Source organism: Pleurodeles waltl, chromosome 1_2, assembly GCF_031143425.1.
Source record: "Pleurodeles waltl isolate 20211129_DDA chromosome 1_2, aPleWal1.hap1.20221129, whole genome shotgun sequence".
Taxonomy (NCBI): Eukaryota; Metazoa; Chordata; class Amphibia; order Caudata; family Salamandridae; genus Pleurodeles; species Pleurodeles waltl.
Genome location: NC_090437.1, coordinates 982757445 through 982778838, shown reverse-complemented (window position 1 = coordinate 982778838; position 21394 = coordinate 982757445). Strand labels below are relative to the sequence as shown.

At 47.7% G+C, this 21394-nt stretch overlaps 1 protein-coding gene across 12 annotated transcripts in view; it reads right to left on the bottom strand.

Annotated features, from left to right (window-relative positions):
- The window catches only part of FRYL (FRY like transcription coactivator), a 1894812-nt gene that overhangs the window by 68476 nt on the left and 1804942 nt on the right, over window positions 1–21394 (bottom strand). For 9 of the 12 annotated variants that reach the window (XM_069201557.1, XM_069201569.1, XM_069201550.1 and 6 more), the window contains one exon: window positions 12232–12249. The exons of the other annotated variants lie outside the window; for them this stretch is intronic. In XM_069201557.1, the coding sequence (XP_069057658.1) occupies window positions 12232–12249 (18 nt within the window). The remainder of the gene's footprint in view (window positions 1–12231; window positions 12250–21394) is intronic. 12 annotated transcript variants of the gene reach the window in all.

The window sequence follows — 21394 nt, the reverse complement described above, 5'->3', positions numbered from 1 at the left end:
TTTACAATAAATACAACACTGGCATCAGGGTGGGTTTATTGTGCTGAGACATTTGATACCAAACTTCCCAGTATTCAGTGAAACCATTACGAAGCTTTGGAGTTCGTAATGACAAACTTGGTCCTGGGGTGAGGCCTCAGAGGTCGCTGGTCCCTGTTGGATGCGTCGCAGTCGCCTGGGAGTCCTCTCTGCAGTGTTGGTTCTTTGGAGTTTGAGCCGGGGGCGCCGGTTGCAGAGTGTGAAGTCTCATGCTTCTGGCGGGATGAGAGAGTTCTTTCAAAGTTGCTTCAAAGTTGCAAAAATGCTGCTGTTGGTTAACAGTGCAGCTGTTCTCTGGAGTTTCTTGGTCCTTCGGTTCAGGGCAGTCCTCAAAGGCTTCACAGGTCACTGGTCCCTGTTGGATGCGTCGCTGTGCAGGTTCTTTGAGTCTGGAGACAGGACTGTAGTGCTGGGGCCAAGTCAGTTGTTGTCTCTGTTGTCTCTGCAGGGCTTTAAGGTCAGCAGTCGTCCTTCTTTGTGTAGGTTGCAGGAATCTGATTTCCTGGGATCTGGGTCGCCCCTAAATACTAGATTTAGGGGTGTGTTTAGGTCAGGAGGGCAGTAGCCAATGGCCACTGTCCTGGAGGGGGGCTACACCTTCTTTGTGCCTCCTCCCTGAAGGGAGGGGGGCACATTCCTAATCCTACTGGGGGAATCCTCCAGTCTCAAGATGGAGGATTTTTAAAGGCAGGGGTCACACCCCAGCTCAGGACACCTTAGGGCAGAGGTCTTCAAACAGGGAGGAAGCCCCCCTCTATGGGGGCTTCAAAAGATCCCAGAGGGGGCGCCAGACTCTGGCCAAAAGAAGCACTATACAGATAACAGGTCTTTGTTTTAAGCAGAAGCATGTTATTGCATGGCCCAGCACTCGGAGCACGACTTTGGGTCGTGGTCTTGCTCGAGGCTCCACAGACAAACGCGATGAGGATCCGTCAACAAATCGTCTGATGGCTGTCCTCACAGGGCTTGAACCTGGTCTTTGGGGACATCCTCGATGCACCAAAGTCGAAAGAAAAAACTCGTTAAAATGGTTGAATTCGGCCAAAAATTAGCCAGGGTAGCTCTTTGCCGGATCTGCGCATGGCACGGAAAGAAAAGAGCTGACGTCACTGCGTGAGGGTGGCGTTTATGTACTACTCCCAATGTCATCACGGCGACCACGACGCGTATGACACCTGCGGAGCTGACCGACACCACCTACTGATGTGCAAGGGTATTGCTCAAAGAAAAATCTCCAGATCCAGTCTGATGCCTGGGGGAAAATTCTAAGGTAAGGAATCTGCAACTAGAAGTCTCTATCAGATCTTCCCAGTATTCAGTATAGCGATTATGGAACTGTGAAGTCTGTGTTGACAAACTCCCAGACCATATACTCTTTATGGCTACCCTGCACTTACAATGTCTAAGGTTTTGCTTAGACACTGTAGGGGCATAGTGCTCATGCAGTTATGCCCTCACCTGTGGTATAGTGCACCCTGCCTTAGGGCTGTAAGGCTTGATAAAGGGGTGACTTACCTCTGCCACAGGCAGTGGGTTGTGGGCATGGCACTGTGAGGGGAGTGCCATGTCGACTTGGTCATTTTCTCCCCACCAGCACACACAAGCTGTGAGGCAGTGTGCATGTGCTGAGTGAGGGGTCTCCAGGGTGGCATAAGACATGCTGCAGCCCTTAGAGACCCTCCCTGGCCACAGGGCACTTGGTACCAAGGGTACCATTACAAGGGACTTATCTGTGTGCCAGGGCTGTCCCAATTGTGGGAAAAAAGGTACAGTTTAGGGAAAGAACACTGGTGCTGGGTCCTGGGTAGCAGGGTCCCAGCATACTTTCAGTCATAACTGCCATCAACAAAAGGCAAAAAGTCCGGGGGTAACCATGCCAAGGAAGGCATTTCCTTACACCTACCATAAGCACAAAATTGTTGATGGAATTGTCTGCGTGTGGCAGACAAGCTCAAGAAATGTGCTGTGGCCCTGCGTTCTTTAAAATGTTTCTGAGCAGAATTTGCTCTCTCACCACAAAGGCGAGAGCCAGCAAATGGCATGTCTATCAGGGATGCTAAGATACACCCAGAAAAGTTTGGGGACTTCATCCAAGCTTGGCACCCAAGTGCCAAACTCATACCAATCGCCTGACCTAAGCAGTTGGTAATCTCCAAACAAGAGGATCAAAATGTTTGCTGCATCGTGGCCATACTGGATATTTTGAGTCTGAGATGCCAGGAGGGTGTCTGGAACTGCCAGTAAAACTTGGACCACCATGTCCCATAGGGCATGGGAGTAACAGCCTAAAAGACAGCAGGAGTTTACTGATTGCACTTGCCTAATTTCTATATTCTTTCAGTATTGCAATCAGGTGGTGGGGTGGGGAAAGCAATGGGATTTAACTTACTTGTGGAAGTCCGCACCACCAAGCTCACTGGCATGGGATGTTATTTTAAAAAATCAGGGTCCCTTGGGGCTGGTCGATCGCCCTAAAGAATCGGTCTATTAACTAGCGACTGTTGACTAGTGGCTCCAAACATGGTTTTGCCCAAGTGGGTATCCATGAGGGCCTCGTTAAATGGTGAGAGGTTCTGGAAGTGTCCGGGCAGGAGGGAGTACTTCTGCCAGAGCATTAAGCTTCATCTCCATAGTAGGAAGTTGTAAGCCCAATACTTCTTCAGCCATTTGCATAACAGCAAAGGAGGCACTTTCATCCATGGCAGGGCCTGGAGGAGAAACAATGCCAGTATCTGGGGAAGTATCCAGGTCAACAGCATTTTATAGTTCCTCATAACAGTTTTCATCATACTGGGAGACAAAATCATCATCCTTAATCAAAATTATCAGTGTCTGAATCAGTGCTGAAAAGGGAGTTCAAAATTTGGACCCTACCCTGTGGTAAGGGCAAGGAATCAGAACCACAAGAATTGTTGGCTGGCTATGCTCTGATGGAGTAGGGTGTAACCTCAGTTGTGCTGGATTCTGTTTGGAGTTCAAAGCACAATTGGCTGTGAATCCCCCTCTGACATTGGTGGCACCACCGTGCATGTGAAAGGAGGCACTACAGTGGGTGGCGCGGGAACCCAAGCTGGTACAGTAGACCGTGCTGAACCCGCAGAAGGCTAGAGGCAAGGCGCCAAAGGTGGATCTGCCAGAGGAGGTCAGACTGTGGATCCTTGGGGCCCAAAGGAGAGCTAGAGGGAACTTGTAAGATGCACACAATGTGAAGAACGGACCCAGCATATTGAGGTGTATCAGCATTAGGCTTGAGAACGAGTCCGGGTGGCATGGTCTCACACCCTCTCTGGAGTTTAAGAGTGGGGAAAAGGCCAATTCCTGATTTTTTAATGCTTTTTCTTGGACTTACCTAAAGAGTTGAACTGCGGCTACGATTTGCCATGGAAAAGACTTCAGGACCAGCAATGGGACCTTCTTTTCAACTTTGAGCAGTCATAGGATGGGAGTCTTCTGATGTTTAGTGACAAACCTTCGCTATGCGGTCCTGTACTGCCTACCAGTTCATCTAGGTGCAGCTGTCACAGGCCCTGGAATTGTGCTTCAACCCCAGGCAACATACTCATGCTTTGTGAGGGTCTGCCAAACACATTTGTTTGTGACAGTCCCCTCACAACTGTCTTATGATGCTTCATTGCTTAGAGGAAATGTTTTGCAAAAATAGTTTTTCGAAGGGTCTTGAAAACACTAAGGAGTAACTCCAGATCAGAGTCTGAAGGGGATCAAAGAAAGGTACCTACATCAGAGCGCATGGGTGGCACTTTTATGCGGTTCTGTCATCACTTCCGGAGCTGAAAAACATTTGCACAGACCCGCAAAACACCACCTACCAGTGTGCAGTACTATTTACAAGTTTCTGGATCAAGTCTGACGCCTCTGAAATAGCTTACTGTACGCCTAGAGTCCAATCCATGCGACTGCTTTCCCTCCTTCATGATAGGGTGGGCCGCAGATGGACAGTGGCCAAGACGAAATGGAGACACCACTTTAGGTAGAAAAGCAGCCTTAGCTTGGATTATAAGCTTACCTGAAAATAAGCATGTGAAAGATGCATGAATGCTCAAAGCAGGCAGCTCACTAACGTGACAAGCTGAGGTCACCGCAACTTTTGACACATCCTTTGTAAATAAGGGACCCTCTTCTATATATAGGCTCAAACTGAGAACTGATTAAAAATGTCAACAATAAATTAAAAAATTCAGGCCCCATTGTGACATAAAAATAGACCGGCTGTACAATTTGTCAAATCGTACAAAAATCTGGTATCGACCAGCATCCTGATCAAAGAAGCTTGGTCTGGGAGACCAAAAAAATACAGACAAGGACGAAATATGCTGAATTGACTGTGCCAATTGCTTAATCTTGTTGGGCTAAAGATAACACAAACTGTAAAATGTGAGCCAAGGTCACTTGACTTGAATTAACCGACCTAGTCGAGGGGCGATGGACAGACAGGATTATGTTGACCACCACTGGTGGAATCTGAACTCAGATGGCCCAGCTCAATCTCCATGCATGAGGGTGTAATCCTTGGAGATTTCACTGCAGGACCTGGCCCCCTGACTGACAATCTACTCTGAGCAGGAGACTAAAGGGAGCACTTAGGAAGCAGTAAGTATGTATACCATACCCTTCTTAGCCAGACCTGTGCTATGAGACCAGCTTGGACCCGGTTCTCGCCAATCAGTCTTAGAACCCAACAAATCAAGAGCACTGGAGTAAACTCCTAGTGAGTCAAAACTTCCACTTCAACTGAAAAACGTCCCTAAAGGCTCACTGCAATGGATGCTGGATGGCAGTGTATTTTGGGCAACTAGAGTTGCTTTAAAAGGCAAACCGATCCACTTGAGGTGTGCCCGACAGAGCAAAGACCTCCTGAACCACCTCTGGATGGAGCAATTATTCATGGATGTCAAAAAGACACTGACTGAGGCTGTTGGCTCAGACTCAGAATGAACCCGCCAGATGGCTGGCTACCAGCCACAGCCTGATGGTACGCTGAAGTCCAGAGCCAGTGCTACGTAATGCAAGACCCCATTTTTTCCTATCTGTTGATGTACCACCTTGCAGTTGTGCTGTAGGCCAGATCTGGACAGACTGACTGTGACAAGAGGAAGGGCTCAGTCGCCAGCTGGAATTACTACTGTGGCCACAGTAGGTCAGAAGACAAAATACCTTCATTAAAAGCCACTGCTTGAGGAGGCACCACTGGATGGTCCTCCTATGCCAGCCTCCTTTAGTGACCAAGAAGATGCAAGGACCCAACAGAGTGAGCAGGTGTAAGACTGCTAGGACTAGAATCCTAAACACCATAATCATAGCCAGAATGTCCAAGATCCTCTGAGGCGTTTGGAACACTTAAAGCAAGGTTGTCTCAGTACTGTTTCTAGGAACACGATGTACAGGGAGGGCTCTGGGTAAGACTTGCATACATTAACTGATAACCCCAAATCAAAGGTCAATAAAGCGGTCATCAGTAGGAGGTGTGATATCACCTGTGGTGAATCTTTGAGCAGCTAGTTGTCCAGCTCTGGAAACACCACATTCCTCAACCAACTGAAATGGGCTGGGACCTCTGCCATCACCTAGAAAACTCAAGGTGCTGAAGTCAATCCAATGGAAGACCGAAAATTAATAGTGAGCAGCACCCACTGCAAAACACAGGCATGTCCTGTGTGAGCACAGGACTGGTATAGTAAAGTAGGTCTCCTGAGGAAGGATGGTTGGGTGTTACTGCTGGAAGTATAGGATATACCCCTTTTCTATGATTTGTAGGACACACTGCTCTGCAGTAATGGTCTGCCAGGCTCACAGAAAAGAAGATACCAGTCCCCCCACCAGCATCTCTTACTCCTTCACAGAGGAGCTTACTGAGGCTTCCTCGCAGGTGCAAAGGAGGAAGGCTGGACATGACATCGGTGTCCCTTGCCCCATTTCTATACTGACTGATGATGGGATTCTGTTGCAGTTGACCTGCTGGTGCAGATTGGCTCCATCTGAACTGAAAACCTCTGCTGAAGGCTTTGGACCTCAGAAAGGAGCAAAAAGCATTTGTTGTGGACTAAAGCCCCAGAGATCTTTTTGTGGTTCTGTCATCTTTGAGCTGTTCAAGTGCTGTCTGTCTTTTGACTAAAAAAGCAGCCCCAGGTAATTGAGCATATCCATTTAGGTACTTAGTACATTCACAAGAGACCAATATAATGCAATCAAGCATGCCCCATCAAGCTAACAGAAAAGCTCAAGCCCAGTCAACAGAGTTTTTCGTGTTCAGGTCTATCCTGATGATGTGACTGGAAGCGCCCTATGAAAAAGACCCTATTGTGTTCCAGTAGGTTAGGGCTCACCATTGTTGCCATGTCAAAAAAACATGGGAGCAGCGTCCCTAAAGGAAGTGCTGTTAACTGAAAGCAACACTAAGCTGCCTGCCGAAAGTCTTCTTCCTCACACCCTTCAGTTTGTTCAACTCCCTCTTATGAGGCGAATAGGGACAGCTCTCAAGTTCAACTTAGTAGTGGAGGAGGCTTGGCCCACCAAAATCCAGAGAGGGAGGTAAGAGTCCTTAGTTTCTTTAGACAGAGCCGCTGTCCTCGGGAGTCCTTGGTCCTTTTGGGTGCTGGTCAGTCCTTTGGAGTTTGCAGAGGTCGCTGGACCCACTGGACACGTCGCTGGTCTTTTTGCACGTTCTTTGAAGTAGGAGACAAGCTGGAATGGCTAGGGCCAAAAAACAGTTGTCTTCCTTCTTCTCTGCTGGGGGTTTCAGGGTAGCAGTCCTTCTTCTTGTAGGTCACCAGGAATATCGTGAGCTGGGTTCAGGGAGGCGGTTACAAGGGTGTTGTCACCTCAGTTTTGGACACCTTAGGGGTGGTCCTGGCTGGGATGGTCACTCCTCCCGGTTTTCCCTAATTTTCCCGCCCGGACTGGCCACCAAAATTGGGGCTTTGTCAGAGGTTCGGGCTTCTCCACTAGCTGGAGTGCCCTGGGGCACTGTAACACCAGGCATGAGCCTTTGAGGCTCACCGCCAGGTGTTACCAGTTCCTGCAGAGGGAGGTGTGAAGCACCTCCACCCAGGACAGGCTTTGTTTCTGACCACAGAATGCACAAAGGCACTCATCTAATGTGGTCAGAAACTCGTCTGGAAGTGGCAGGCTGGCACAGACCGTTCAGCCTTGCACTAGCAGTTGTGCTAACATACAAGGGGCATCTCTAAGATGCCCTCTGTGTGCATTTTTCAATAAATCCCACACTGGCAACAGTGTGGGTTTATTGTGCTGAGAAGTTTGATACCAAACTTCCCAGTATTCAGTGTAGCCATTATGGTGCTGTGGAGTTCGTAATGACAAACTCCAGGACTATATACTCAGTACGGCTACCCTGCACTTACAATGTCTAAGAATTGACAGACGCTGTAAGGGCATGCAGCTATGCCCTCACCTGTGGTAAAGTGCACCTTGCCTTAGGGCTGTAAGGCCTGCTAGAGGGGTGACTTACCTATGCCACAGGCAGTGGTTTGTAGGCATGGCACTCTGAGGGGAGTGCCATGTCGACTTTGTCTTTTTTCCCCACTAGCACACAGAAGCTGCAAAGCAGTGTGCATGTACTGAGTGAGGGGTCTCTGAGGGTGGCATAATGCATACTGCAACCCTTAGGGACCTTCCCTGGCCACAGGGCCCTTGGTACCAGGGTTACCTTTTACAAGGGACTCAACTGTGTGCCAGGACTGTGCCAATTGTGTAAACAAAGGAACAGTTTTAGGGAAAGAACACTGGTGCTGGGGCCTGGTTAGAAGGGTCCCAGCACACTTCCAATCAAAGCTGGCATAAACACTAGGCAAAAAGTGGGGGGTGACCATGCCAACAATGGTATTTTCCTACAGTTTGCATCTCACTCACCCTCCTGGCAGATGTTATTGCCACTAAGAAGGCTGTCTTGATGGTGAACAGCCGGCAGAGATAGTTGTGCAAAGACTCAAAGGGAGCACACAACAGAAATGTGAGGACAAGATTTAAGTCCCATTGGGGCATAACAAAGGGTGTAGGGGGAAACATATGTACAAGCCCTTTGAGGAATCTATGTAGAATGGGGGATTTAAACAGAGAAGGCTGATCAGGCAGCCAAAGAAATGCTAATAAGGCAGAAAGATAGCCCTTGAGAGTCCCCAAGGCAGAGCCCTGCTTGTCAAGGGAAAGAATGAAGAGAAGAATATCAGAAAGAGAAGCAGAAAAGAGGATTAATAGACCTTTTTGCACAATAATATACAAAGCATTTCCCAACGGCAGGTGTATACCGTTTTAGTGGAGGGACACCTGGCTGCCAAAATAACTTTACAGACTTCGGGAGGAAGGACAAAAGCCATCAACTGCCGCCACTCAATCTCCACGCATGAAGGTAAAGAGTTTACCGGCTCGGGTGGCGAACCCGCCCCTGCTGCTGTGACAGAAGATCCTCCCAAAGGGGCAGCCTGATCGGAGGATTGATGCTCATTTTAAGAAGCTCAGGATACCAGACTCTCCGTGCCCAATCTGGAGCCATTAGGATGACTTGGGAACGGTCGACATTGATCTTCTTGAGAACTCTGGGCAGGAGTGATATGGGCAGAAAAGCGTACAGGAGGCCTGAACTCCACTCATGATGAAAAGTGTTGCTGAGCGATTGCCGCCTTGAAAACTCTAGTGCGTAATACTGCAGACTCTGCGGAGGCAAACAGATCTAACCAAGGCTCTCTCCACTGCTGAAAGAGTCCTTGCGCCACCTCCGGATGGAGATACCATTCATTATCCGATAGGTATCGATAGCTGAGTTTGTCCGCCCTGGCATTCAGAGAACCTGCCAGGTGTTGAACCACCATGGTTATGCCCTGCTGTTCCAGCCATGTCCAGAGACGAAGAGCCTCTTGACAAATGGTCCACGACCCCACCTTGCCCTGTTTGTTGCGGTACCACATTGCGGTGATGTTGTCTGTGAACACCTGCACTATCTTCCCTTTCACAACAGGAAGAAATGCTTTCAATGCCAGTCGGATCGTCCAGAGCTCCAGCAAGTTGATATGGAGTCCGGATTCCGCCAGAGGCTTCTGATCTCCGCCTCTCCCAGAAGTGATGCATCTGTCACTACTGTGAGATCTGGCTGGGGAAGGGAGAGAAGTCTGCCTCTGACCTAATTGCAGTTCACCAAAAATCACTGCAGGTCTTTTGCAGTTCCCTCTGAGATCTGAACTGTGTCGGTAAGATTTCCCTGATGCTGCGCCAAATGAAACTTCAGGTCCCACTGCAGAGCCCTCATATGCCATCTGGCATGTTTGACTAACAGGATGCAGGAGGCCATGAGTCCCAGCAGCCTCAGAGTCTGTCTCACCGAAATCCAGGATAGAGGCCGAAACATCGGTATCATAACCTGAATATCCTGGACTCGCTGCTGGGGAGGATAAACCTGAAACTACACTGTGAGCTTCTGAGAGTTAGTCAGGTGTGACTTTGGCATGTTTATAGTGAACCCCAGCGAATGCAGGAGGCCAGCAGTAGTTTGAAAGTGGGTGACTAGAGCCTGGGAGCCTTAAACAGCCAGTCGTCGAGGTAAGGGAAGAGTGAAATCACCAACCTGCGCAGATGAGCTGCTTTCACCACCATCACCTGGGTGAACACCTCAAGGGGCACTGGTGAGACCAAAGGGGAGCACGGTAAACAAAGTGCTCGTGGCCCACCTTGAATCTCAAGTAACGCCTGTGGGCAGGCAGTATGGCGATGTGAAAATACGCATTCCGCAATCCCAACACTTCTATCCAGTCTCCTTGGTCTAGGGCAGAAAACACCCGAGCCAGAGTGAGCATCTTGAATTTCTCCTTTTTCCAAGACAGGGCGGGAATAACAAGTACTGCCTAATTCTGATATCTGGACCCTTTCTATAGCTCACTTGGCCAAGAGAGCAGTAACTTCCTCGCGGAGCAGGGAACAGCCCTTCTGTATGATCTGCAAGACCCATTTGTCCAATGTTATGTACCACCAGTGAGGGAGATGAAATCGAATCCTCCATCCAACTGGACGAGCATGGTCTTGCAGAACCATAGTAGGAGGGCTTGGGCGTTGTGCAAGAGGGGGGCTGGGTGGTGGCTGACATCTGGCTAGACCCTCTGTGTCTGAATGGTGTGAAGCTGGAGGACGGTGGCTGACCTGTGGTTGGCGTGGTACCCCTCCCCAAAGCCTCGAAAGGGGCAATAGGTAGACTGCTGGCAAGCTCGCACTGAGAGGCCCAAGGATCTGGCCGTGGCACTTTTTTTGTTTGCTTCATTGCTTTCTTAATCCCTGCGTGGAAAGAAGCTATCCGCGATGGCACTGGACCAGAGGCTGGGCAATCTCAATGTCAAGCGATGTGACAAGCTCACTTACGTTCTATGAGTCAGCAGATCTGAATTATCAGAGGAGGGTTAGGGGCCATCTGTGTCTCCTTGACCATATGGGGACTGTGGGTCAGAGTTTGATCTAAGGAGATCGTGTATGGTGTCCTGTGGGCACTAGCTCCTTATCCATGGAACTGTTCTTCCTCTAAGAGGTGCTGAGCCTCTCTTCTAGATCTCAGCCTCCTCCCAGGGTGTAAGTGCTGTCCATGAATAGGCTGTCCATGAATAGGCTGGGGTAGAATCTGGGGCAAAGGACTCAGGGTTCCACAGATGATGGCAATGGTGCTGTTGGATTTGTGATTGGTGCCAGTGTTCTGATAAGTAACATGGGAGAGTGCTGGAGCCAGGCGGAGCTGGCAGGAACACAAGGTGCAGAAGTCTGGGTTCTGAGTGGAGCATAAATGAGTCTCATGGAGCAGACAGGTGCACCAGAGGGGACAGCGGTTCTCCTGAACATGTCCAGCATAACCAGGAGAAAAGATGGCTGGATAAATTCCTGGTGCCGTGAATTCTGGGTATGCGAGCAGCGGTATCTGTACTAGAGGAAGAGGTGGAGGCATTAAAGCTTGGTCTTCATTGGTGTCTAGTCTGGTGGTGCCAGTGAAGCCTGAGTGGACAACGCTACTAATTCTAGCTCCAGAAAGAAGTTGCCACACAAAGATGTCAGAGGAGGTGACATGAAATTGGATTTCAACCTCCTGGGGGAAGAGCAGTACTTATTTTTCTTCTTGACATCGCTTCTCCTTCACAGACGTGGAAGATGGAAAGCTTGGCCTCCTGCTCTTTGATGCCCCTGGGGTTCATGCAGAGGTCAGATGACAATTTGTGGCTCGAGCGGAGACCCCATAAACAGTCACTGTGTGGGTCTGTATTAGAAATGTGTACATCATACCTGCAGGAGGGCTTAAATCCGGACTTTGACGGGGACATATGGCTAGGAGTGCACCAAAAATAACTTGTTCACCTTGGATTTGAGAAGGTCTGGAACCACATCGAAAGGAGTAGAAAAACCAGAACAGACGTCCGCATGCCTGGGGGAATGCTTTACGGCTACAGTGACATCGCCACAAACCCCATTTCCAGCATCTGTTCTGAGCTAGTGCTGCCTACTGATGCTGAATAGACACGTCCGAAGTTTTTGGATGCAGTTTGGCACCTGAGATATTCAAATGTGAGGCATCTGCAGACACTGGGAAATGTTGTACTATCTTGCAAGTTATAAGCTTTATGTTTAGTAAAGGTAAAATAAAACGCAAAGCAACCTATCATAAGAAAACAAAGTTGGAGTGACTTTTCTTCACAGTGGTTCTTAATGCTATCTCCAAATCAAAAAGCAAAAAGAAAATAAATAGATTACATTAACACGTAAGGTTTCTCGCTCTTACATTACACTACATATACTGGTGTTACTTCTTTTCTAACTCTGATAAAGAAGGCAAAAGCACACTTGAAATTTTGGGAAAAGCATACTCTGCTTCACTATAAACCTTTTAATTTCTTATAAGAAGTCAGTAAAGTTAATATTATTTAATGCAAGTACATACAACATCCTGATATGGACTATGGAACTTTTGCCATGCAAAACAGTGCAATTTTGATAATCAATGTCCATCAGTGGTTAAGATCTAGGATTTAGGTACGGCAGTTTATGGGTTATGGTGATGCATTGCATTGACAGCAATCACTGTCTTCACAGCGGTCTAAAATGAGACAAAGTTCTGTTAAAAAAGGAGTGAAAGACAGATGAAGATCAGTTTTGATCCAACACAAGTACGCATTCTGTAAATCAAGAGCCGCCACTTACTGCAAGAATTTCCATTTGCTAAGCAAGAACGTGAGCAGGTCACGGAAAAAAAGGAAGAAAAAGATCAAAAATTAGTGCAGGCAATCACTCAAACCCGAGTAACAGGTGCCCCAAGTTAACTCAAGAAAATGGAATTTATGAAGCTCTAACTCGAGAACTAGTAGGTAAATATAGATTGAGGCACTGTGCCTTGATTTACAATTACTTTCAGATGTACCCGATGGTATTAACAACATCTAAATTTACAAGCCTTAATTTTATTATCACAGTGAAGTAACATTAAATATTTAGAAAGCAGAAACTTTTCTGGTCTTTCCAAATGAAGGACAATAAATGGCTAAACAAAATAACTACATATTTTATTGACAAGGCTTCATATTAAAACACATTCCAAAATGCACTTTTCATAGATTGGTCTTAGAATTAGGGTTTGGAGTCTGATTCCAGCAGAAAAGGGGTGACTGCAATGGTGAATTAACAAAAAATATCAGTCAAATGCAGAAGGACAATAATGTAAAAGATGCAAATGAGGTAATTGAAAAAGATCCTGCAGTACTGTGTAAACAGAAACAGGGGCATATCTGATGTAAAAGTGACAATTAATTACAAACATAAGAAACAAGTTACTTACCTTCGGTAATGGCTTTTCCGGTAGAGACTATCTATCCGCAGACTCCTCACCTTAGAATATTCCTTATGTATCCGAATGGATTTGGAAAACTGTGGAAAATTACCATGCAGACTGACTTACCACCTGTGACACTGTGTTAACCAAGCCGGATGCGACATTCGCAAGCCGAAATAAGGGCCATTGACTCTTCCGCAGGCAGAGCCAAAATCAAACTGGTTGTGTCCAGTGTGCTGTTTTGTAGTTTGAGATCTTTATAAGGGAAAAAGTACATTTCACCTATCAGGGAGAATGGGAGGGTCTGTTAGGAATCTGCAGTAAGATAGAACCTCTACCAGAAAAGGCATTACCAAAGGTAAGTAATCAGTTCGTCTGACAGAGGCTCCTAATTACAGATTCATTACCTTTGAATAGCTACCATAAGTGTACCTCTCGGGATCTGAGTCCATGAACTGGCTCAAATTAAAAAGCCCAGGAGAATCAAAAAGGCAAAGTGCTTGTCTGAGAGACCTGGCTGTTCAGACAGTAGTGCTTTGTGAACATATAAAGTGATACAAATTGAAGGAAAGTAGGATCTTTCTGACATGGTTGCTTCCACTTTTTGCATGGACACTGACCCGGGGTAACATCTCTGCACACGAGTGCCTTGGGAAACCTATTTACTTACCTTTGTTATTTTAGTACTTCCTAAGTCCAGAAGATTCTTGGGTGTCAGTCTTGGTTAGTTGTGACTTTCTCATCCTATTTTTTTTTTGGTATATGGTTTGACAATCCCACGTCCTCCCCCATACTACCAATAGGGGCCAATGTAATTTTATACTTTTACTTACCTGTTTTTAAGTATATTTTTGTGTGTCTATATCTCCGGTTAAGAGATATACCAAAGTTAGTTTAGTGCCTGCATTTTAATAAATATTACATTCTTTTTCTAACACTGGTGTGGTTCTTTCTTGTGTGAACATCTATGACTAACTATTGTGGTATTTGCAATTGTTTTGCACCCTCTCCGACAAGCAATAGCTGCTCTCCACAGCTACCCTATGAGAGCTTTGGTTATTTGGAGCCACTAACACTATCACTAAGTGTTACCAGGACTCAGTACAGGGTGCCTCACCTATAGGTGTAAACCATATACTGAGCCAGCCTCCTACACAATTGATGCCCATGTAACTACTTGACAAATATGTAGGAAACACAGTGCACAAGCTAATACAATTGAAGCTGCCTTGGCTTCTTGTTTGAAGAAGCCCTCAAGCCTTCAAGGAGGCTGCTTCTTTGATAATGCGTAGCAGATCTTGATTCAGAGTATGACCCAGTGACAGATGGCGCTTTTCTGCACCGCTTTTCATTCACTCCTGTGAATCCAATGAAGAGCTGATTGCCCACTCAGTGCTGTGTGGAATGATTAATGCAGAAACCAAGACTTCTTTGAATTCAGCCACTGAAGACGGAGCAAAGAACATTAAAAGAGAGATGGTTTTTCCTACATTAAAAAGGGAGTCATAACTTTCAGCAAACAGGATGCACAAGTCTGAAGAACCAGCTTATATGGGTTGAAATTAGTATGCAGAGGGTTTACCAAGAGGGTCTGAAGCTCTCCCACCCTCCGTGCTAATGGTATGGCAACCTAGAAGACTGTCCTAAAAGTGAGCAACCAAGAGGACAGCAATGAATAGGTTCGAATGGAGAACACATGAAGGTCTAAACTAATCCCACAGGTGCATACTAAAGGGTGGATATGGATCTAAATGTTGCAGCCCTTTAATTAAACGCATCACAACAAATGGGGATTTAAACAAAGTATGATGCTCCAGCAGATGTTAAGAAAGGTTGAAATAGTGACAGGTGAGGTTTAACAGTGCCCAAAGCAAAGCCCTGATGGGCTAGGGGCAACACGAACCACAAAACCTCGGACAGTTGGCATGAAGTGGGCTGACTCATCTGATGGCACACCGAGCCACAAACTTGTCCTAACAACAGGCGTACACAGATTTGGTAAAGGGATACCTGGCTGCGAGGATGACATGACATTCGAGACCTCAGGAGGGAGGTAAAAAGCATTCAACTGTCCCCGGCTAATGTCCAAGCATTCGGGATCGAGTGTGTGCAAGTTCCGGTGCAGAACCCTGCCCTGCTACTGCACCAGGAAATCCTCCTGATGAGGCAGTTTGAACAGAGGACAGATGCTCATGCCCAGGAGTTCCTGATACCATTATCTCCATGCCTAACCTGGATACACTACGATGATTTGGGCCAGGTTGTTTCTGATCTTCAAAACTGGGGGAAGGAGTGAGATTGACAGGAAGACTATTAGAGATCCACTTTAAGCAGAACATGTCTCCAAGCGAAAGGTATTTTGGAAACTCTAACATGCATAAATGCTGACGATGCATTTTCTCAGCGGTCGTGAACAGATCAAGCCAAAGCTCACCCCCATTTGCAGAAGAGACCTTGCACCACTTCCAGGCGAAACCACCATTCGTGATCCACTAGGCATTAATGGCTGTTTTTGTCTTCCCTGCCATTAAAGTATCCCACCAGTTGATTCACCATTGTGAAAATTCCTTGGCGTTCCAGCCATGTCCTGAGGTGCAGGGCCTCCAGGCACAGGGTCCACAACCCCATCCTGTCCTGCCTGCTGTAAACATCGGAAGCAGCCTATTTTAATGGACGGAAGGAAGGAAGGCTTTCAGATGCTAAGCAGATGGCTCAACTCCAACATGGTGATGTGGAATCGATCCTTTGCCGAAGACTAGAGGCCTCTAATCTCCACCTCTCGCAGATGGTTTCCCCAACCCACAAGTAATGTACCGGTCACCGCTGTCAGCTCAGTGTGGGGTAGATAGAGAGGTATGCCTCTGCAGATCTTTTGTAGTCTCCTCTGAAATCCGGACTTGGTCAGAGACGTCCCCTTTGTGCAGTTACCACTGGGACTTCAGATCCCACTGCGGAGCCTGCATGTACCACATGACGTACTTGCCCGCAACCTTAGAGTCATCCTCAATGAAATTCAGGATAAGGGCTTAAACATCTGGATCCTACACCGAATGTTCTGGACTCTCCACTTTGGGAGATGGGAGTAAAACTGCACCATGTTCAGAATGTCTCAGATGAAATGGGGTAGGTGAGAAAAAGTCAGGTGCGACTTTAGCACGTTTTTAGTGAACACTAATGACGTTAGGAGGTCCACTGTAGTCGGGAAGTGGGTGACGACTGCTGGGAATGAGCCCAATGTCAACAGCCAGTTGTCGATCTCTGAAGATTAGCTGCAACACTACCATCACATTTGTGAACACCTGAGGGGTACTGGTAAGGTCAAACAGGTGCACAACAGACTGAAAATGGTCCTGGCCCACCAAGAATAGCAGATGACACCTGTTGGCCTGGAGGTCGGGATGTGAAAATAAGAGTCCAGTAGGGTCCAGTGTTACCATCCAATCTCCAGAGTCGAGGGCAGACAAGACCTGGCCAAGGTGAGCATCTTGAATTTGTCTTTATGCAGAAAAGCATTGAGAGGCAGGAGGTCTGGAACAGGGCAGAGACCTCTGTTTTTTTCAGCACCAGAAAATAGCAGTAATAACAACCTCAACCTATCTCTGACCAAAAGAGCCTAGACCTCCTGTCATAAAAGAGACAAATGGTCCTGCTTCGACCGTACTACGGATGGTGACAAGGAAGGCAAGGTTTCTTAGATTGGAAATGTGTAACCTCGCTGAATGATCCGCAACATCCACTTCTTTGAGGTGATGGCCTGACACACTGGCAGAGACCGATGGATCCTGCCACTCAAAGAGTGGCTGTGTGTTGCTAAAAACACACTAAAGAGGGTTAGAAGCTGCAGCAGCTGGAGGGGTGGTTGACTGGGTGGAATGCTGCCCCGGGTGGCCATGTGACTTGTGGGAACCTAGGCCGTGGCTTCGAAAGGGCTGCATAGTCTACTGTGCCTGAGTGTAGGAGGCTGGACTGGCTTGTAGTGAGTACCAAGGGGTACTTGCACCTTGCACCAGGCCCAGTTATCCCTTATTAGTGTATAGGGTGTCTAGCAGCTTATGCTGATAGATAATGGTAGCTTAGCAGAGCAGCTTAGGCTGAACTAGGAGACGTGTGAAGCTACTACAGTACCACTTAGTGTCATATGCACAATATCATAAGAAAACACAATACACAGTTATACTAAAAATAAAGGTACTTTATTTTTATGACAATATGCCAAAGTATCTTAGAGTGTACCCTCAGTGAGAGGATAGGAAATATACACAAGATATATATACACAATAGCAAAAATATGCAGTATAGTCTTAGAAAACAGTGCAAACAATGTATAGTTACAATAGGATGCAATGGGGAAACATAGGGATAGGGGCAACACAAACCATATACTCCAAAAGTGGAATGCGAACCACGAATGGACCCCAAACCTATGTGACCTTGTAGAGGGTCGCTGGGACTATTAGAAAATAGTGAGGGTTAGAAAAATAACCCTCCCCAAGACCCTGAAAAGTGAGTGCAAAGTGCACTAAAGTTCCCCTAAGGACAAAATAGTCGTGTTAGAGGAATAATGCAGGAAAGACACAAACCAGCAATGCAACAACTGTGGATTTCCAATCTAGGGTACCTGTGGAACAAGGGGACCAAGTCCAAAAGTCACAAGCAAGTCGGAGATGGGCAGATGCCCAGGAAATGCCAGCTGCGGGTGCAAAGAAGCTTCTACTGGACAGAAGAAGCTGAGGTTTCTGCAGGAACGAAAAGGGCTAGAGACTTCCCCTTTGGTGGACGGATCCCTCTCGCCGTGGAGAGTCGTGCAGAAGTGTTTTCCCGCCGAAAGAACGCCAACAAGCCTTGCTAGTTGCAAATCGTGCGTTTGGCGTTTTTGGATGCTGCTGGGGCCCAGGAGGGACCAGGAGGTCGCAAATTGGACCTGAAGAGAGAGGGGACGTCGAGCAAGACAAAGAGCCCTCGCTGAAGCAGGTAGCACCCGGAGAAGTGCCAGAAACAGGCACTACGAGGATGCGTGAAATGGTGCTCGCCGAAGTTGCACAAAGGAGTCCCACGTCGCCGGAGACCAACTTAGAAAGTCGTGCAATGCAGGTTAGAGTGCCGTGGACCCAGGCTTGGCTGTGCACAAAGGATTTCCGCCGGAAGTGCACAGGGGCCGGAGTAGCTGCAAAGTCGCGGTTCCCAGCAATGCAGCCCAGCGAGGTGAGGCAAGGACTTACCTCCACCAAACTTGGGCTGAAGAGTCACTGGACTGTGGGGGTCACTTGGACAGAGTCGCTGGATTCGAGGGACCTCGCTCGTCGTGCTGAGAGGAGACCCAAGGGACCGGTAATGCAGCTTTTTGGTGCCTGCGGTTGCAGGGGGAAGATTCCGTCGACCCACGGGAGATTTCTTCGGAGCTTCTGGTGCAGAGAGGAGGCAGACTACCCCCACAGCATGCACAAGCAGGAAAACAGTCGAGAAGGCGGCAGGATCAGCGTTACAGAGTTGCAGTAGTCGTCTTTGCTACTATGTTGCAGGTTTGCAGGCTTCCAGCGCGGTCAGCAGTCGATTCCTTATCAGAAGGTGAAGAGAGAGATGCAGAGGAACTCGGCTGAGCTCATGCATTCGTTATCTGAAGTTTCCCCAGAGACAGAGACCCTAAATAGCCAGAAAAGAGGGTTTGGCTACCTAGGAGAGAGGATAGGCTACTAACACCTGAAGGAGCCTATCAGCAGGAGTCTCTGACGTCACCTGGTGGCACTGTCCACTCAGAGCAGTCCAGTGTGCCAGCAGCACCTCTGTTTCCAAGATGGCAGAGGTCTGGAGCACACTGGAGGAGCTCTGGACACCTCCCAGGGGAGGTGCAGGTCAGGGGAGTGGTCACTCCCCTTTCCTTTGTCCAGTTTCGCGCCAGAGCAGGGGCTAAGGGGTCCCTGAACCGGTGTAGACTGGCTTATGCAGAATTGGGCACATCTGTGCCCAAGAAAGCATTTCCAGAGGCTGGGGGAGGCTACTCCTCCCCTGCCTTCACACCATTTTCCAAACGGAGAGGGTGTCACACCCTCTCTCAGAGGAAGTTCTTTGTTCTGCCATCCTGGGCCAGGCCTGGCTGGACCCCAGGAGGGCAGATGCCTGTCTGAGGGGTTGGCAGCAGCAGCAGCTGCAGTGAAACCCCAGGAAGGGCAGTTTGGCAGTACCAGGGTCTGTGCTACAGACCACTGGGATCATGGGATTGTGCCAACTATGCCAGGATGGCATAGAGGGGGCAATTCCATGATCATAGACATGTTACATGGCCATATTCGGAGTTACCATTGTGAAGCTACATATAGGTAGTGACCTATATGTAGTGCACGCGTGTAATGGTGTCCCCGCACTCACAAAGTTCAGGGAATTGGCTCTGAACAATGTGGGGGCACCTTGGCTAGTGCCAGGGTGCCCTCACACTAAGTAACTTTGCACCTAACCTTTACCAGGTAAAGGTTAGACATATAGGTGACTTATAAGTTACTTAAGTGCAGTGTAAAATGGCTGTGAAATAACGTGGACGTTATTTCACTCAGGCTGCAGTGGCAGGCCTGTGTAAGGATTGTCAGAGCTCCCTATGGGTGGCAAAAGAAATGCTGCAGCCCATAGGGATCTCCTGGAACCCCAATACCCTGGGTACCTCAGTACCATATACTAGGGAATTATAAGGGTGTTCCAGTAAGCCAATGTAAATTGGTAAAAATGGTCACTAGCCTGTTAGTGACAATTTGGAAAGAAATGAGAGAGCATAACCACTGAGGTTCTGATTAGCAGAGCCTCAGTGAGACAGTTAGTCACTACACAGGTAACACATTCAGGCACACTTATGAGCACTGGGGCCCTGGGTTACCAGGGTCCCAGTGACACATACAACTAAAACAACATATATACAGTGAAAAATGGGGGTAACATGCCAGGCAAGATGGTACTTTCCTACACTGAGGATTTGGCTGACTGTACTAGGAGTACAGTCAGTACTAGGAGTCCCTATACTAGGAGTCGCAGTAAAGCAGCATAGAGGGTTGAAATGAGAAGGTTTCTGACACTGTGCTGTGGACAAGCCCAGGGAATGCGCTGTAGCCCTACTGCCTTTGAGCCACTCCAGCTCAGAATCACCCTTGATCTCGAAAACTCAGGCACCATTCAAGGGGCAAGCCTATGAGGCTGGTCTGGACATCAGTACCCTAAAGGTGTTTCAGGAAGGGTCTTGTTAAATCGGAGGAGTGGGGCTGTTGAAAGACTTCCGTTAAGACATTGTTTTTTTACCTCTATGTGCCGCTGGAGGCCAAGGATTTCTACAGCTCTCATAACCACTGCAAAGAATGCACTCTAAGTAGAAGGGTCTGGATGATAAAAGAACAATGCCTGGAGATATATTGCTCATGCAGCTGTGCCCTCACCTGTGGTATAGTGCACCCTGCCTTAGGGCTGTAAGGCCTGCTAGAGGGGCGACTTACCTATGCCACAGGCAGTGGTTGGTGGGCGCACACAAGCTGCAATGGCAGGGTGCACGGGCTTACTGTGGTCCTCAAGGGCAGCATAATACATGCTGCAGCCCTTGGGGACCTAACCTAGCCACAGGGCCCTTGGTACCATGGGTACCTTTTACAAAGGACGTAACTGTGTACCAAGGTTGTGCCAATTGCGGAAACAATGGTACAGTTTTTGGGAAAGAACACTGGTGCTGGGGCCTGGCTAGCAGGATCTCTGCACACTCAGTCAAGTTGGCATCAATATCAGGCAAAAAGTGGAGCGGGTTGGGGGGGGGGGGGGGATAACCATGCCAAAGAGGGCACTTTCCTACAGAGGGTGACATGAATCTAGATAAGCTGAGTGCATTATTGAACACAAGTTCAAAGACCAGCTGAATTAACCACCACAGGCATGCAAACTATGGTCAACAATTTGAAATTTATACATTGTAAGAGGAATCAAAAGGAAGAGTGCCAAACACTGGTGCTTAGAAAAACTAATGTACCATTATCTACTAGCTACAAGAAGGGCCTTAGACTAGGGAACACACAAGGACTCAGTTACATAAAGGATGCAGGTATGTTAGAGCATCTTTAAAAAAATGGGGAGAACTGGCCAGACTTTGCAAATTCCACTAGCTAGGGCATATTTCAAAAGACAGAGGATTTCATCAAGTAGATCTAAACACCTTTTAACATCTTTATGTTTGAGATGTTTCCAGTGGCGCTGCTCAACATAGCAGTCCATATCGAATACAAAAGAAGACAATTCATCCACTTAGGTCTGTTCATGTTACACAGCCCAATTACACTTTTCTTTTGGCCTACTTGAACATCCATTAGCTTATTTAATATCTCTGCCTATTCTACGAGGTAACCTTCTGCCAAATCTGTTCGACTGAATCTCAGTCCTATTTCTTCCCCTGTGGGGCAACTCGGACATGTCCTTCGATATTCTGGGTTCCCTATGCAACAATGAGTGGATCGCTATGCAGCATTTTACCCAAAACAGGCCTAGAGTTGCAAACATGTTGCCCATTTTCTCCTGTTTGGGCTT